We start from the raw sequence: 18,183 nt of genomic DNA on the forward strand, positions 1-18,183 counted from the left end.
GAGGACAGAGGATGAGGGACCAGAGGAATATCAATAAAAGAAAAAGGACTCGCTGATAAAGCAAGATAAATGCAGAGGGAAAGATAAGACAGCAGGGAGTTGTGGCCAGAGGAGAATGTGAGGATTTTGTTGGAACGCTTTGACGCACTAAAACCTAAAATCTCATTCTGTGGTTTGTACTTCTGGGTTATCATGTCCTCATCTCCCTCTCACACGTGCGCACACATTCCTCTTCTGTCTAAGAATGATCAACAGAGGAAAAGTGTGGAGAGTGAAGTTTATCTCTCTCTCTGTGGACTACACGAATTACAGAACAAACGGGAAAACTACAGGAAATTTCATAATCAGGCCCACATTAGCCTGGGGCCTCGCAAACCCGGTGCTGTCAGTGTGGGTCATGATACATGGGAACATTTATGGAAAACAAGGGAGGAACAGAGCAAGGCATTGGGAATAATCAGGCGCTTATGGCAGCTTGGAAAAGCCTGAACACTGGATCCAGATCTTTGGAAAGTCCATGGAGGGGTTTGGTGAGACCAGAGGTGACAAAGCAGAACGGTAAAATCTTGTGTGTGGTGTCTGCTATGCCACAGGAGTCTGCAGTTTTGGCACTCCGTCTCTGTGGCCGTCTCTGACGATGCTAAACCCCGAACACAGTGTCCTCGTGCAACCTTTTCCAGCCCCTTCTAACAATCAAATCAAATTCCAGCAAAAATGAAGGGTGCAGATTTTCATAAGCAGGAGGGAATGCTCAGGAACGCCTGGCGACTGCTGCCTTGCGGTGATGGTGGCTCAATGAGCTCGTTAAAATGGCTGCTCAGGTTTAGACTTTTGCTTTACGGGGAAATGTGGCATGGGGGGGGCGGGGGCGGGGCGGGGGCGGGGTGGGGGGGTGGGGGGTGGTTGCAGGAGACTGGGTGTCCCTCGGAGATGGACATCTGGGAGGGTGATGAAAAAGGTCACATACAAGAGAGTAAGAACTCTCTGCTAGATACAACGAACTCTTTGGTACCGTTGCACTAAATGGAGATTTCAAGAGAATTTGCCCCCTTTTGAACGTTCTTAAGGCGGCGAGTCAGCTTTACCTGGTCAGGGCTGAACTTCTTAAAAGCTCACAGGGCCTTAGCTGGGTGTTTAGAAAACTTAAAGAGAGCGCCTGGAGGCTACACAGCTAGAAAGTCCAGATGCTCTGTTCTCTTTTAATGCCTCACGAAACGCCAAGTCTATTCACTGCGGGGCAATAGTTACCAAAAAATACCAAAAAAAAAACTTACCTATTGCTGGATCCCCGAGAGAAGGCAGGTTCAGCACAAACACCCACAGACACAAACGTGCACACGGTCATTCCCTGTGAGTGAACAGCACACTGAAGTAAACACACTTGGTTGCCCAGAAGAAAAGTTTGGACTCATTGTTTAATGACTTTGCTATTCCATGCTAATGTTTTACATATGAGATAGAGATTGCTCCCATTTGAAGAGAAAAAAAAAGGGAGCAGGCATCCATCTTTCTCTCACTGACTCACTTGCTGCCTTTTCATTCCTACTCAAATCTTTTACGCTCAGTCATTTTCGTTCTGATTTCCTCTGACAACTCAATTACGTTGGCTGGGGCCCATTTGTTTTTGAACAAAATATTAGAGAATGGAGTTTATGAGTCATAAGAAACATCTTTCAACTTGATCCTATTAGTCACCTTGTTTCTTGACGGCTTCTTGCAAAACGTCCTTTTTGTCCAGCATCTGAGTAAAGAGAGAAAACAGAGCAACACATGTTTGCACAGGACAGGGTGTACACATGCAGACCTCACACAAAAGCATGCACACGCACACACAACTCCAGAGCCTGTATGTTTCTAGATTTCAATAAATCCTCATTGACCCCGAAGAACTCTGCAAAATTAATCTGTTTTTTTTTTTCCTCTTGTGCTTTCAGAAACCACAGACCATGGATCAAGTAAATGTGACACGTAAGTGGACTTTCTCTTACCTTTCAGTCCAGATCAGATCCTCTCTCTTCATTCATTACAAGCTGAACTTGACCTCTAACTCTTGCTCGCTGTTTTTGTTCTTTCGTGTGCATGTTTGCTGATCATCAGTGGCAGCGGTGGCGTAGGAGCTGCGCAGAAGGAGAAGGTGAAGGGCAAAGACGAGACGTACTGGAAGGAGATCAACGCCGCCATGGCCTTGACCAACTTGGCGCAGGGGAAGGACAGCGCCTCCGGGACCACCAGCTGCATCATCCAGAAGTCCTCCCATATAGCAGAGATCAAGACTGTTAAAGTGCCGCTGGTGCAGAAATATTAGCCCTGGCGTCATCCTCCCGTCTCTCTATGCAAACCAGAAAACATTCCTGTTTCAGAAAACTTGCCAGAGTCCAAACAAACTCCCCCCAGCATGAAGAGAACTGTTGTTGAAGGACAGGGGTTGTTTGAGGTGAGGAAGTGTGGAACAAAAAAGAGAACTCTCATTCTTTTTTTTTGGTTGTTATTGGTGTCTAAAAAAAAAAAAAGTACGAAAGAGGCCTTGACCATCCTTTTCTTTGTTGGGTTAATGTTCGACAGACAAGAGTTGGTGATAGTTTCACTGCAGTATTTCCTAAAACAAGACACTTTTGTAATGTTAACTTATTTTTGGATGAGTCTGATTTTTTTTTTTTATTTCTTCTTTTTTACGCTACAAAATGTGTATTTTGCCAAAGTGCCTTTGTTATTTCGACAAATAACTCACCGACTGTGGTCGATGCAAAGTATAGATACTGAGGTGCCTCTTTGAAATTTGTGAAGGACTATTTTACAGAGCTTAGAGTCACAGTCATGATTCACGATCGGTTTTGTGAATGGAGACGCAACCATAGCAGCCTGTGCCTTAAAAACTGAATGAGCTCACCATCTGAGGCACTGATGAACTCAAATAGCACCCACACACATGGACACACATGCTCTCAGAAAATGCCCAGCATTAATTCTCTGTTCTTGTTTTGACTGGAGTCTTCATCTTGACTGTAAACCGAACACTGTTTTGTCTCAGTCAGCCTCTTGTTTCTGGCAGGCCAACAATAACTGTTGGACACACAGATAAGCTGCTCTAACGTGAGCAGCAGATCGATAAGCAGCCAACGTTCTCCACCTCGTCCACATCTCAGCCTTGGATTTCATTAACCAGCGAAGGATTCCTTTCTTATCTTGGCTTTTAGTTGCTGAAACGTGCACTGGTGCCCAGCTGGACCCAAATGAAGTCACATTCAGACACTCAGTGACACGTAGATCAGCAGGCATGCTTTAAGGGTTCAGTACAGTATTTGTTCTAACAGAAGAATGCCATGACCTAAAAGGGATGTTTTTGCTTTGCAGTATCTGTTTTTTTTTTTTGTGGACAGTCTTGCCTTTTCACTTTTTTTTTGTGCTCAGAACACGATAGTCCGCAGTGAATAAAAAACAAAAGCCAGCACCGGCTCCCCCACCCTTTTGATCCTCAGCCCTCTCAGCTGTTTAGCATTACATTCAAATTGCAGTTTACAAGAAGCCAGAGGACAGACTTAAAAGTTTGACTTTCTGCCCCTCGCTTTTTTCCTGTCTGTCTTCAAAAATACATTTCAGTATTATCTCTTCGTCGCCTGAGCAAAGTGTTTGTAATTGTCAGTCTGTATATGTGTGATCGTTTTGTTTTTGATCAAAACTTTGTACTTGGTTTTGCTTAACCATACCGCATTAAGAGTTTCTTTTGTCATCCAATGGAAAGTTTTTTTGTTTTTTTTTTTTAAATAGAAAGTACTTATGTACGGTGCATATGGTATAAACGTTTGCAGCGAGGGATGCCAAGTTCACAAACTGGTGGACTTATGGGAGAAACTGTAGTTGGCTCTCTGTGCTGACTTTTTAATTTTATGTATATCTTCAAGGTACTGTTTTTTGTGTGTCAAAATGTACACTCCTTCATAAATTGTGCAGTTTTTAATTTTTTTTGACAACCCAGACTGTGCTAATGGTCAAGGACATTTTGGGGGAGTGAAGCTGCACAAATTTACTTTTTGACCTTTTTATGTGTCTTGAATGTGCAAACTTTAAAAAAAAAAAGCTGCACTTACAATTCATGGTTTTCAATCAGAAAAAACACAGCCTCCATTGATGGATGTGATTTTACATAAAGGTGATGAGAAGTAAAAGAAATGAAGGACAACCGTATATTATTCCTGTTAGCGTGCCTATGGAAGTATAATGAAATGAATCGCACTTACCAATCCCCGGGCATTATTTGCTTATGCGGTGGGGGTTGTGGGCTCCCACATGTGTTTTTTATACACCTGATCCAGGCAGGGTAGCTGCAGGGGTAGTGCCGGGCCCGCTCCTTGTGTTTCTAATCGCACCTCTGAACCTCTGGACCACTCGCGACCCTCACACCTCACACGATACCCGCTCCCTGGGAAGAGACAGAGAAAGAGAGAGAAGGAGGCTTCAGAGACAACAGAGCAGCCTTTGTTGTTCCTACCTGCAGTCGCTCCCCAACAATGACACTCTGAGTACTAACAAAGGGGTTTCTACAGCCAACACCTTGGTACTGTACATGCATTTCTCCAGCACAAACCCTGCTTTCACAACCATGCTGACAAATGGAAAGCAACGGTGTGTAATAAAGCCTATAAATTATTATTACAGACTTTGTAAAAACAAAGAAAGTGGTGACCATAGTTTGTTTTTTTTTTATTGTTAAGTTATATAAATTCAGATTTTTTTTTCTGTTTGTTTTGATAGAGACTGGATTTTTAAATCCAATGACCAAATGCATATCTCCTTGTATTGTCCAGTTTGCTCTCATGTAAAGTTTCTTTTATAAAAACAGTTGTTACTTGGTCAAAGCAATGAATAAACCTCTAAATGAAACGAAAGGCATCTTATGTTTTTTTCTGCCGTTAATGTTCATCCTCACAAGCTTTTGCTGCTTTATTTAATTATTGGCATTAACAGATTTTTTTTTCTAGCCAACACTTAACAACACTTTATCAATGGTAAATGTTAGCAAAATGTTTTATACATAAAACAGATCCAAACAACATTAGCGTATATTTGAAGTAGTGTTTTTGTCCTCTTCTTGAACTACAACATTTCCACCTTTTAGTTTTTGTACATCAAAACAATTAGCTAAACAATGCTGAACAGTTGGGCTATGATTCTCTGTGTTAACAAAACGGTGACGGTTTTCACTTTACATTTAGTTACTGGATTTATTCTTAATATTAAAAAAAACATCAAATAGTGTAGTTTTAAAGACAAATATTAGATAATTCAGTAAATAATTAATCTTCTCTAAACAGCTTCAGTTTCTACGGGAGGAGTATCTGTGTGTTTACCGGTTGAAAACCTTGTTCTCTCTGGGGAAAGAGCAAATCACAAACACAAATTTTAGCCTGTAAACTGCCACTTTAGGCAATTTTAGTTTTCCTGTGTTGATGTCACCAGGCTAAAGGCTTTAATTCTAACCATGGGCCATCGCTCGACACTGATCACAATATGGGAGATGTTTGTTTATGACACACAAGTCGGGGTGGTTTTTAAGAGCTAAACAAACTAATCATGACAAACCATTGGAAGAGCTGAATGTATACAGCAGTGAGCTGCGTCAACCACATACCACACATTAGTGGTTTGGGCCCCAGCGTTTGCTATCTCCTGTGTATTTTTGCTACCTTTAGAAGGATGTTGGGCGTTTCACTTTATTTGTCTGACCCAGGATCAGATCGAAATCTGTCTCTCAGGGGTTCAACAGAGGGCAGCAGCAGCAGCAAGAGATAAATGGCTTTAAATAAAGATTTCATAAAGTTTGGGTTTTCTATATCCGTTGTCGTGATGTGGATACCTAAGAAAGTCTGTACATATAATTTGAACACTTGTGGTATTGTCCATCCTGTGCGATAGAGTCATTAGACAACCGAGCCTTTGTGCAGTGTCTGGGAGGCCAGGGTGAGTCTGAATTTATGTCTTACACTTCCTAGGTGTGTCCTTTTCCTCAGGGCTCAGTCTCATGTCTCTTTCCTGGATATTAATGGCTCTACCATGCCACCACTTGTCCTGAACCTGAGTGGTGCCAGTGGAGCTGAGGCCAAGACCACTCTCACGTCAGGGAAGATAGAACGAGAAAGATACTGAAAGAGAAAACAAGATTGCAAGAAGTGATTTGAGAGGCAGGAATAAAGATGTTGACAGCAGCTGCTTCCAAGCTGGTAAATGCCACAAACTGTAAATGCTGCCCAGTGTTGGAAGGCCTTGTATCCTGTGGTTCCATTGTCAGTCAGAACCAATCAGGACACAGCTAGCAGAGCGGCCAAACACCCAACAAGTTGCCCCTCTGGCTTTCCTGTGGATCAGCTGCCTCTGGACCTCAGCGTGGCCCTGTGAGACAGCTCACCCTGAAACTTCCTCAAATAATCCTATCAGGTTTTTTGACCTTTCATCCCTCACTGCGCTGAAACCCCACCTTCCCTGAGACACATTTTCCATTGAAAAACTAAGTGATATTCCATGCTGCCCATAGCGTCTCCCTTCATTTTTTTCACCCATGCCTCCTCCCTGTGCTGCTGAAAGATTTGAAAGGAGCCATGGAACTGCACCGTTATCTCAGCGCAGGAGACAGACAAGTGGAGATTCTCTCTTGGCTCGCCCCATGGCTTGACAGACTCCAGACCTCACCTTGGCCATTTAGTCCGCCAGAAACTCAACTTCGCCGACAGTGGACGAAACCACACGGAATGAAATCCAAGAACGCAGACGTTCTGAAAATCATTTCCCATTTGATGAGGAAATATGACTCCCGTGGCATGCTGAAATAATTAGTTACCTTGCTGTGAAGGATGCGCCAAGGAGCCCCCTGTTCATTAGAGCCAGAACTTTGTCTTTTGCTTACTCCTGGACCTTGGACATAAATATGAGAAAAATTGCTGGGCCTAATTGTTAGATTCCTGAAAGAATTGACTGATTAAAAACTTGGTCCAATCTTGCAATCATTTCGGGACTGGGGCTGTTTCGGATCAGCTCTAACTTCACGGTTGTTAAAGGAGGTGATGCTGCAGGCCACTGCTCAGATCATGGACACTGCGTGAACCAGAGATAATCACACAGGAGACAAAGAGTCAGATATACGTTAGTACTTTACAAATTATACCCCGCAAATTAGCATATTTTCCCAAAGGGAATTAGATTACTGACTACATTAATTACTTCAGTGAAGGCGGTCTGCCCTGGGAACGATGTGTTGTTTCAGTATTAGTTCTGATTTTTGGATGTGCTGCAAACTTTCTTTGAATGACTAACTTATGCGTTCACAATGAAGAAAACCTTCTGATCCAAGTTGTTCACACCCAAGTAAGAATTAGACCCCAAATTTCAATCAGCCAATCCAACGATTTTTAGTATTAGACATTTTCATTTACTTATATCCCATGACTTGATCTATCATGGCTTTGTCTCCTAGATTATATTACTGTATTGAAGCCACATTTTTCAGGTCTTCTGCTGGACTAGGCTCTGCTGTAAGGCAGTATCTGCGTGTTGTCCTTGTTGAGCTAACCTAAGGCAGTTGAAAAATATTTCCTGTCTTCATTTCTCATAATAAACTTCTTCAGAAACCACCAGAAACAAGAGGGGGAGAGCTACGCTTACACGGAACCGCAAGCAAACGCTGTGTTTTGGCCAAATGAGGACATGCCGGGTGTTATTCCAGGTGGACATCGTCTCCATTTTGTTTTGTGAGAGGGTCTGGGTCTGAAACGGGGGAAAAATGTGACACATGCCAGTTTTAAACAAAAAGGGTCAATTGCGTTTGTAAGAACAGACTGTGGAGGCATGCACATTGTTCTGACCTGAGAGCATTGGGAAATGGATAAATGTAGGTGGTTGAGCTGCCAGAGTAAACTGCTCTCACAGTAAGGGAGACACACTTTTCATGGAATGGAACAGGAATGGGTCTTTGGGGGCAAGGGAATGCAGGAAATCTCTGCTTTGATACCTGGTGTCAAGTTTTCATTCACATGATTTCATCGACCGCAGTTGCTCGTACACGCGCCGTGCTGTGTTGTCGGCGAGACAACGCTTACACAAACTCCAACCACGCAAAACATTTCTTCCTCTTTGCCGTAAACTCACATAATCCCAGTCACAGTCTCACCACAAAGCCCTGCAATGCAACAGGTCTCATGTTCAGAGCGGGTGTTCAGAGGTTAGTCTGATCCATTTACATTTTCCTCCAACTTCCAAACAGGCCCACCATGCCGAGCCACATGCACTGGGTCTCCCTGTTTGTTTATTGGAGGATAATGCCTGTGAATTTCCTCCCTCGATCCCACATCTCAGTCCATCCAAGAGTCACTCGCACACATATGTAACAGTAACAGGGTTGGAAAAGCAGGCGGTTTAACTGCCTGCACCTCAGCTGTTTCCTAACAGCCTAAATCCTGGTAATTGGCCATCTTCTGAGCTCCTGAGACAGGCCGACTAAACAGCTGCTACAAACAACGAGACCCCTTCCAGAGGTGCTGTGGGCCTGAGCCAGCATAAGCCTGCCAACAGGGGATCAAGGCAAAGTCTAAGAACCTGTGGAGCGCAGAACAACATGCAAGCTGAGGGGTGAGAACTGGTACTTTCACCTCTGTTGGTGCAAACAAAAGTCAGGAAGACATATCTATTTTCATACACACAAAAAATCCCCCCGGTGATAGTTGGCATCAAGGTATTTCAGTGCTTGAAATTACCCTGCAAGAGTTTTGAAGTCTTCCGCTATTTCACAACCATTGTTTGGATCTCACAAAACACACTGCTGACTTTAAAGTCAGGAGTGTGTGTGCACAATCAGCCGAGCTGTGCATCCCAGCAAAGCACATGCATCTCATTTGAAGTCCAGTGGTAGTTTCACTGGGTCTGAATTAGCAGTGAGGTCTGGGGGTGGTGGTTTCCAGCTCAGGGGCCTGAACAAATCTGAGGGGCCACAAGACAATTAAAAGGATAAGAATGGAAAACTCAAGGTGCACTTACTAGCTTTTTCTGAGGGGTTTGACCTTATCTCACTGTCTTCATCAGTTGCTCTCTTGTCATGGCATCACCTAAGTACAGGTCTGTGGTCACATGACAGCAGGTGAGATGCCTGAAAGACAAAATGAAAACAAAATCAGAAGGTTGAAAGTTCTGGAAAATGCAAAAATAATAACAGTTTCTGGACCTTGAACAAGGAAAAAATCATATTTAAAGGTGTCACAAGCCGAAAAGCTTGGGAACCACTGGTCTGGGCCTTAGCATAGCACAAGTCACGTTGGGAAACTGAGGATCTACTCTTCTAGAAGACGTGGTGCACAGACAAAGGTCGCGGTCATAACATTTCCAATACTTCAGTACAAAAGGACATTATATTTGCGCCGGGAGAAACCTCTTATTGCAGTCTTATTTCAGCTCATGTGAATGAACTTTGGGTGTTGTCAGTTGCTGAGGCAGCATAATTCAAAAATAACAGGAATCATGGCAGCACTATATGCCATGATTGCATGATTGCTGTTTTCGCATTCTGTGGTGTCACCAGCTGAGCCACTTTATTCTCCAAAGTTCATCCTGCAAAGCCGATAGGACTGCCCGTTCCATGTGGGGTTTGCCCTCAGCCAGGCACTGAAATGTTGGGTTTAGCCTGATGGATTGGGCTGTTAAGGAAAGTGGAATCTTGCAAGGTTTGCAATTTGCACAGACAGTGCCTCATTGAGGTGGTGCATCATCCTTCTGCATTTACAGGCCCGGTTACATAAAAAAAAAAAAAAAAAAAAAAATTCTTAGACTTCCACCTCAGAAAGGATTAACACTAAGCTCCTTATGAGGCATTTAGAAGTGGTGTGTAAACAGTCAGTAATTATTAGCAAACATTAGTGACATACCTGAGCATGGAAACTGCTTCTTGACCTTGGAAACAGTGTGGACAGCAGCATCTCGTGTGCGTTTCATTCAAACCCCGAAAACCTGTAGAAGTGGTATAAACCGTTAATATAATCATCAGACCTTAGAACAGGATTTTAAAGACTTGACATGTTATATAAACATTGATAAATGATTGCATTTCCTTACAAAGTATTTATAGTTTATAACACACTATTCCATGTTAATATTAAGGTTCAAATACTATAGGGGTGATTTACTTCTTACATTTAAATCATCCATTTAAATGTAAGAAGTAAATCGGCATTTAAACACATCCAGGTATTTGTTTATTTAAGTTAGCACAACTGACAGTTTGTCACCATATCAGGTATAAAACGGCAAATGCAAACATCCAGCAGACACAGAGCAACATTAACCTTCATTCGTGTTTCCAGGCCGCCTGATGAACGGGAGTTCGATGCTCTCTTCCCTCTGGTTTGGTCTCCAACAACTCCTGAGAAAATAATCTGGAATTTTAGCTTCCAAATGCTTCACTAGTAGTAGTGGTGGAGGGATGGGGCATGGTCCGGGGAAGCAGCCACAGACTTTTGGTGCAGCTCTGGTTAAAGGGGCAGATCCAGGATTTTTTTTTTTAACACTTTCTGGGGGAAGAAAATGCTGAATCCACATTACACACAGAGCTGTACTTACTATGTTTTACGACAAAGAATAAATCAGTTATGTTATCAGACTACTTCCTTTTTCCTTCTTATTTTTCTATTATAAGAGCTACCAGGACATGTAGGATTGTTTGGCCTCGGCGGAGGAATGTGCTCCACTGAGTGCCATTCTAGTTTTTTTTTTATTTTATTGTTATTTTTCTACTTACTTACTGAGCAGTTATAAATAGTGTTTATCCACCTGTTAACGCTCACAGTAGAGGTTAAAGTATGCCGTCTCATTTGAAGGGCCTCTCTGATTTATCATCTTCCAATATTTGGGACCCAACATCCACATTAGGATGTAGTTTGAATGCTGTGAGGGCAGAGACTATTTCCACCACCCATTGTGAGTTGCAGCAGCAGCAGCAGCAACAGCTCTGGGCAAAGTGCAGAGTAAAACAGAAGCCACAACCACTCATAACATAATGACAGCCAGGGGATCACAAATAAGACATAGAGGAGAGCAGGGCCTGGTGTCTCTGTGTAATATTTCATCACAGAAAAGCTAAATAAATTCCTCACTACAGTCAAGTGAAACCACGTCAATGCAGCAGATGTAAGAAATGGCAGCTGCCGGAGGAATGCGGTTTGGCAGCGAGCGAGGCCTGGAGAGAGACTGGAAGGTCCTCTCACGTTAACACTTTGTGTTTGGGAACACAAAGATACATTGTTGATGGACTGAGTGGGATTCAATCGCACGTCTGCCTGTGCTCTGTGTGTGTGTGTGTGTGTGTGTGTGTGTGAAAGGGACAGGGTGGTGGGTCCAAGCTACTTGACTGTCGTATGGAAAAAGCTCAACCTGAGCGGGGCTCCATGCGTCCGGACCCAGTGAAACTCCCAGGACATGCTTTAAAAGGATGGCATTACGGCGCAGTCAGAGTGCTATTAAAAAAAAAAAGGTATTAAACACAGAAGCACACACACATTTTACCATTTTATAAGAGCATATTGTGATATTTAAACACACTCCCTGTATGTTGGAGGCCGAGAGACCTAGAGACAGAGCGGAGGCTGTAGAGCTGGCAGGCAGCATGGCACGAGTGTGGCAGCCAGTTTTGAAGGCCAGCAAATAAATAGGCCTCACATTGCTCAAGCACGTAGCCTGAGCCAAAACTGTAATGCTACCATAAATCTGGAATCGAATGGGTACACTCGCAGGAGCCCATTCCTCCAGATGTTACTTATGGAACCCTTATTTTTATTTTATTTTTTTTCTCTCCCCCATCAGATAAATATATACACATGTTAGGCGTAAAATTGTGGAGGGGAGCTGTCTGGATTCACGATCTCGTCACGGGTGATTCGCAGTTAGATGAAGTCAGGTTACGACTTTACTCACTGCAACTATTTTGCCTTAGTGGGCTGAAATTTGTCAGACATCGGATCCTGTCCAGAGAGGGTGGGTATACGACTGCTGGGTACAGATAAGTCATGAGTTTTGCCATCAAACACTCATCAATCTTTCTTCACTTTCAGCCCATTAACATTGGGAGGAGTGATTGTCTCAACTTATGCTTCTACTGGAATTTAAAAATTGCCTTAAAAATATGATCTTGGTTGGTTTCAGGTGTTGTTATGATGCCTTCACACAAACAGTTTGTCTGACCGTAAATTCAGATCTTCAGAATGTGTAATGTTTGTGTATTTCTATAAATTAAACTACTCAGCAGGACAAACAAGCTCTACCTGAACCAGCAAGATTAAATGCAGCTCATCACTGTATGTTAATACATGTATGAGCTGTAATGCAATGATAAACAAATGTCTCCATGCTGTGCTTTCACTTCAGTTACTTTCCTGGTTGTTGACTCTGCAGACTTGAAAAGGACAAAGACATTTTGAAAGGGGGAATATTTTCCTATCTCTATGACAAACTGGCACAAATACTGTACGTCTGTGAAGCGCAGCTGAAACAGGCTGTGGCCTCCATTCATTTAACGATCTCACATTTCACAATGTGCATACCATATATCTAAAAATCATAACTATCTCTACAAAAGTCTGATCTAAAGTCTGACTTTAAGAAACTTAGATACTGAATATGATTATTTTTCCCCATGTGACAATAAGGGACAGTTTAACTGTTGAAATGATGCAATTTTATCAACTCAAAAAGTGAATTACTGTGATTTATTGTCCTTCATGATCCAGTATCTTTAATATGAACTGGAATTTAACTCAAGCTCTGAAATCCAAATTACAGCAAGTGAACAGAGACAGTAAAGGTGGTCTGCATGAAGAAAAATAAAACCTACAATAGCCAGAGTTTTTTATGATAGTAAATTAAGAACTGTCTCAGAAGGCATAAAGTCTGTTAATGCTTCTGGACTTCAGTTGCTTTTTTTTTTTTTTTTTGGATATTTAGTGGGGAAATTTAATCAGAAATGATCAGTTCTTCCCAAATCCTGGACCTAATTAATGCTCATAGATGGATGCCAGTGCTGGCTAAAGCTAAACTTCCAAAACCAAGTCCAGTTTCTAGAGCAGACCTCTGCACTGTTTCCTCTTGTTGGAGGAAACCAATCAGAGCTCATCTTCAGCCGTGCTTCATCTGCCGCTGAGGAGACCTCTGTGATGTGCACAGTGGCACTTTATAGCGAGCTGCGTGACTTTAGCACCATTTGGCAAGGACCGCATGAGACCTCCCGTGGACTTCGGAAAATATGGTCTTTTCACTGTCTACAGAGCAAACACTGTGCAACTCTCTGAATTCTGCCTCTAAACTCAATCATCACGCCTCATACCATTTTTGGGTGCAAATGACTGTGGGACCACCTCATGAGGACATATATGGTCTCATACAGTGTCCTTTTCTTCTAGAGTCGCCTGGCTGTGACCGGCGTGTCCGAGCTGGTGGAAGGGGGGAGCATTCCACACAAGGAGGATGCAGAGATGGCGAGTTAGGTTGGACTCACAAGCCTGATTTCTCTCTCTCATGTGACACAGAGCGAACGGTTTTTAATAAGTTAAAAAAAAAAAAAAAAAAAAAACTGCATGGAGTTGGATTTTGTTTCAGTGGTAGCAGGTTCCTGAAGCATCCAACCAACGGTACATGCAACTTAAAACCTGTCAGTGTTGCCATGACAGAAAGCAAATATTGCACCGTTCACCTGAGACAGCTGTCATAATTTTTGCGCCCGCAGCAGCTTGGCTGAGCCGGGGTTAGTATGCACAACAGTGAGATATGGCAACTGAAAAGAAGCCTAATGGCCCATTTGGTTTGTATTTGAGGAGACAAATCAGTTCAGTCAAAACTTATGTACTGAAACAAAAATGTGTCTGAAACAAGAGGGAGGGATACGGAGACAATAATAAATGAATTTTCATGTGTTATTGCCACAGTGTAGCTGTGTCTTTCTGACTCTGATCACACAGATACACACTGAATGTGATTTAAAGCTCTGGCTTTTTTTTTTTTTTTTTCCATTTCTTTTCCAAACACATTGGCAAATATGCTAATTTACTTTCTTGCCAATAGCTGTATCAGTCTGTACCAGTCTGCTCATCTAACTATATAAGGTTACTGCTAGCAGCCAGTTAGTTCAGCATAAAGACTGGAAACAGCAGGGACCGCAGCAGGTTTAGCTTTTAAAACTGGTCCATCGTGGAGATCGGAGCAAGTCCTTGATCTCAGCACAGTGAAGGTGGTAATAGATGGCAGCTCATGGCCTCACTGAAGTATATGTACTACTGTCTGCTGCTTGATTGGATGAATGTAAATATTTGAGCGTAGCACCGCTGCCTGCTGGGAAGGCGAACCCAGGCATCCAACACCATAAGTGAATTTGGGAGCCACTCCGGGCGCCGCGAGCAAGAAGCCAAGGTTGGAGCTGTGGGGAAGCAGAATCATGCTACACCCACACACTGCTGTTACCCTATCTGTTCACAGCCCCAGGAGGGCACCAGGCAGCAGTGCTGCGGAGGTGGGGGGTGTTGGTCTTTTATTACAAGCCCACTCTGGGCACAGTGTTTGTGAAAGCTGATGTAAAAGGAAGAAAAGGAAGAGGAGAGCTCTGTGGCGTTTAGACAAGCTGGAGCTCAGCAGGGTAATAATATGAGCCATATTACAGCTGAAGGTGGTGAAGTGTAGACAAAATAGCCGCTGCAGTACTGTAGCTACCATTACAGCCCACTACTCTCACACACAGACACAGTCTAAGTGTTAGCATGCAGGACAGCAAAAAGGAATGCCCACATGTGCGCACATCTGGTTAGCAAGACTATGGCATCTGAAGGTGTCAGTTTCCTCCGACATCTGAAACAAACAATCAAAAAATAGAGCTTCTCGAAATTCCAAGAGCAGAACAGTCCGACAAAACCAAAACACGGTAACAACTGATTTGGTCAAAGGTCAGTTGAGACCAGAATCAGGCTTTTTTTCACCATATGAAAAATTACAGATGTTATAGAAATGTGTACAAAACAAAAAAGTAAACCACAGTCACTACACTCTGAGGTCCAGTACCCAACACACACCTAAAATAAGACAACTCTGCTGCTAAGGCAGCTGGTGAGAGATCTCAGTTATAGATTTGGTTCATCTAATAGGCCAGATTTGTAGTTTCTTTGTGCTTGTGCCATTTTTCATCTCTTCAGCCCACGACAAGACATCTGAACTACTTGGCCTGCCCTGAAAAAGCCCCACTTCCTCGTTTCTTGATCTATGAGCAGCTTTGAGGAACCAGAGATCAAACAATGTCCTCTCTCATGTCACTGGACAGACAGAAGTACCTGTGGTTGAACCCCACTAAATGACTCTCGCAAGCTATGTGGTTACAAAACACTTGTCACGCCTCTGTTATTCCCCATAATCTGATTGAAAGGAAATCCTGCGACAAAGTGGAGAGAGGATACACACAGCCTGAATCAAATGAAACCCTCGAACATGTGACGCATCTCGTGTTTGTGTGACCTGGGTACGATTTCCTTGGAGAGAGCTTTATTTGACTTTAGCTTGCTAGTGGGAGGTTGGGAGAGGTAGAGGTTGGCTTTGTGTTTTCAAATTCAATTGTCCACTATACAGTCAGAGAGCCCGAGCTTCCTGTGGTTTGCAGTAATAAACCTTAACTCGGGTTACATCCAAGGCACAGAGGATTGCAAACGGTCAGGAAAAAACACAGTGATGTGAAGCTGTAATAAGGTTAAGGCCTCGAGCTACGAGACCCTGCAAGACCTAAGGAAAGTGCCAAAAAGTTCAACCTCTGAACTCTATCCCTAAGCTCTGCTCGGCTGAGGTCTGACCCGGTGGAAAAAAAACACCGCTTCCATGGCCTTCCAGACCCCCTTGTCTCTTCAAAGACAGTGAAATTGGGGTCTTTTAGTCTCGGTGGTTTACTACAAGTTCTCTGGTCCAACCACAAAATCGAGATCAGCTTGGCAAAGAAAAATAAGCAGTGCAATTACAACACAGGGGCCGGATTATTTATACAAAATAATGAATTTGTTTCTATACATGCCAATCATCTCACCCAAAGGGGGAGTTTATTAATGTGGATTTTTTTTCTTCACAAGGAGCAAAGCGATGCAGGAGAAGCATGTGTCTAGTCCATGAAAATGAAAAAGTTTGAGGCATGTGGAAAGCTTACACCCAACCCGTGTTGATACAGAGTGATTAGTTTATTATAGAAGCTGATGGCCTGGGTACATGGGTATTTGCTTCCATGTTGTAGCGGTAGCATGAGCGAGATCTGTACGGGTCTTGTGATACACTGAATGACAACACGGCCACGGAATCTGAGATGGAGAGGCGGCGTAGGGCCAGAGGTATGCTACATGGGGCAGGAGCACCGTGAACAAGGGGAAATAAGGGTGGTGAGATGATGAATGAACTTACTCATCCTTCCGTTTTGTTTCTACAAGGTGGTCGTGCCCCTGCTGCCCGCCCGTCCTCAGCTCCCTTTGCTTATTGCCACAGTAACCTGAGGATGGGATGAAGGCAACCCCCACGGTGACAGGAGTTTTCTCTTCGAGGGTGAGGAGCCCCCTCCTCCTGCTTTCCTAGGGCCTGTACACAGAGCGCAGTGTTTTTGAAAATAACAGGAGTGGGTTACAATACAATCATTTAGGCTTAAATTAGATTGACAGGGTATCAAATATGATGAAACTCAATTACAGCCCTATTAAAGCTGAATTGACTTACATGGATCCGAGGTCAGAGGTTCACACCAAACAAGTACAGAAGTTTCCTGCATACCCGGGGCCCGTTCTTATTAGGTTATGGGGGGCCTAGTGTGACTGATGGGCACACATACAGGCCTGCTGCTTCTGAGGATGTGGGTAAGCCTCTGGGTCGACAGAATCCATTCAGGTACTCTGCTTAGCTGAAATATTAAAAATGTCATATTATTTTAAAAGGAGCTTTATATGAGGCCCACACAAGAAGATTCAAGGATTGTCACAGTGAGTTAAGAGGAGGGAGGCTGACTGACGGAGGCTGAGGCCTACAGCAGGTCGCGCAGCTCAAAACAGATCACAGTCCTGAAAAGAGACACTCCCGCCGCCTGATGAAATGTCAAAGGGTCTAAATGTAAACGGGTGCAACAGTGTAAACACAGGGTCCCACATAATCAAAGTGTTTCCACCTGCAGTGACAGAGCCATCAGTTCTGGGCATGCCGGTCATTACCTCACAGCCTTATGGTGCTCAGAGTGTAACCTAAGAGAGGCCAGAGCTCGGCTTTGGCTGATTCAGAGGAAGGAAAGAGCAGGAGCACAGGGGCATTTTCCTCTACCTCACCTCAGAACGTAAACAGTGAAACAGTCTGCAGACCTACAAATGCCTCCAAGTCCTTTTTTTTTCTGCCCAGAACAAGGAAGGTTGTCTGAAGAGAACGGTTTGATCTTGATGCCCTGTCCAAGAATTTGGTTAAAGTGAACTGTGAGAAGGCCCGGCAGCACCTCGCAGCCATATAACATTAACAGAGATGACCGTATGGCAAACATATTAGCTCCTCGCTACAATACACAGTTCAGGTGGTTGTGGCAAAGCATGATCTTTCCAATCATCCTCTCACTCTTCTTCTTGCTCTCATAAGACAACATGGCAAAACAATTACCTGATAGCAAACCAGCAATGAGCACGACAAAGTGAGTGACGTCTGGGAACCCAACACCTTATGAAACGATGCCCGACGTCTCATAACATTTTTACACATGACAGCATGACTGCTCTCCTGAGGGGCTCGTCTGAGCGCTAATCCATACGGCCCGCCACTATGGCAGGCAGAGGAGGAGCAGGGAGACAAGACTGTGTTAATGAGAGCCAGATCTGCTGTGTTAGCTTAGCGGCTGGCTGCACGCTCAGACACAAGACAGCATGACAGAAAGCAGTCCATCAAGCTCTCCCTGCAGAGCTGCTCTCAGGCTTCGAGGCAACAAGGTGGATCAGGACAAGACGGTTCTGGGAGTTAATGAGTCTGGATGTTCCAAAGAGTGTTTAGTTCTTCCTTCCATATCCACAACAGCTTAACTTCATTCAAAGCTTTTGTAGCCAGAAGTTTGTGGCCGAGAAATCAACAAAGTCCAAGTCAACAATTGAGCTTTGTCCAGTTTTCAAATGACAGTGAGGTCCCTCTAAATGGAAA

The 18,183-nt window shown here is 43.6% G+C and overlaps 1 protein-coding gene across 1 annotated transcript in view; it reads left to right on the forward strand.

The window, feature by feature from the left end:
- The window catches only part of mkxa (mohawk homeobox a), an 89,172-nt gene extending 85,025 nt beyond the window's left edge, over positions 1 to 4,147 (forward strand). Inside the window, exons 7-8 of the mRNA XM_041066144.1 lie at positions 1,935 to 1,968; positions 2,098 to 4,147. Of these exons, the coding sequence (XP_040922078.1) occupies positions 1,935 to 1,968; positions 2,098 to 2,305 (242 nt within the window). The 3' untranslated portion in view covers positions 2,306 to 4,147. The remainder of the gene's footprint in view (positions 1 to 1,934; positions 1,969 to 2,097) is intronic.
- The last annotated feature ends 14,036 nt before the right edge of the window (positions 4,148 to 18,183 follow it).

This window comes from Toxotes jaculatrix, chromosome 20, assembly GCF_017976425.1.
Source record: "Toxotes jaculatrix isolate fToxJac2 chromosome 20, fToxJac2.pri, whole genome shotgun sequence".
Classification (NCBI taxonomy): domain Eukaryota; kingdom Metazoa; phylum Chordata; class Actinopteri; family Toxotidae; genus Toxotes; species Toxotes jaculatrix.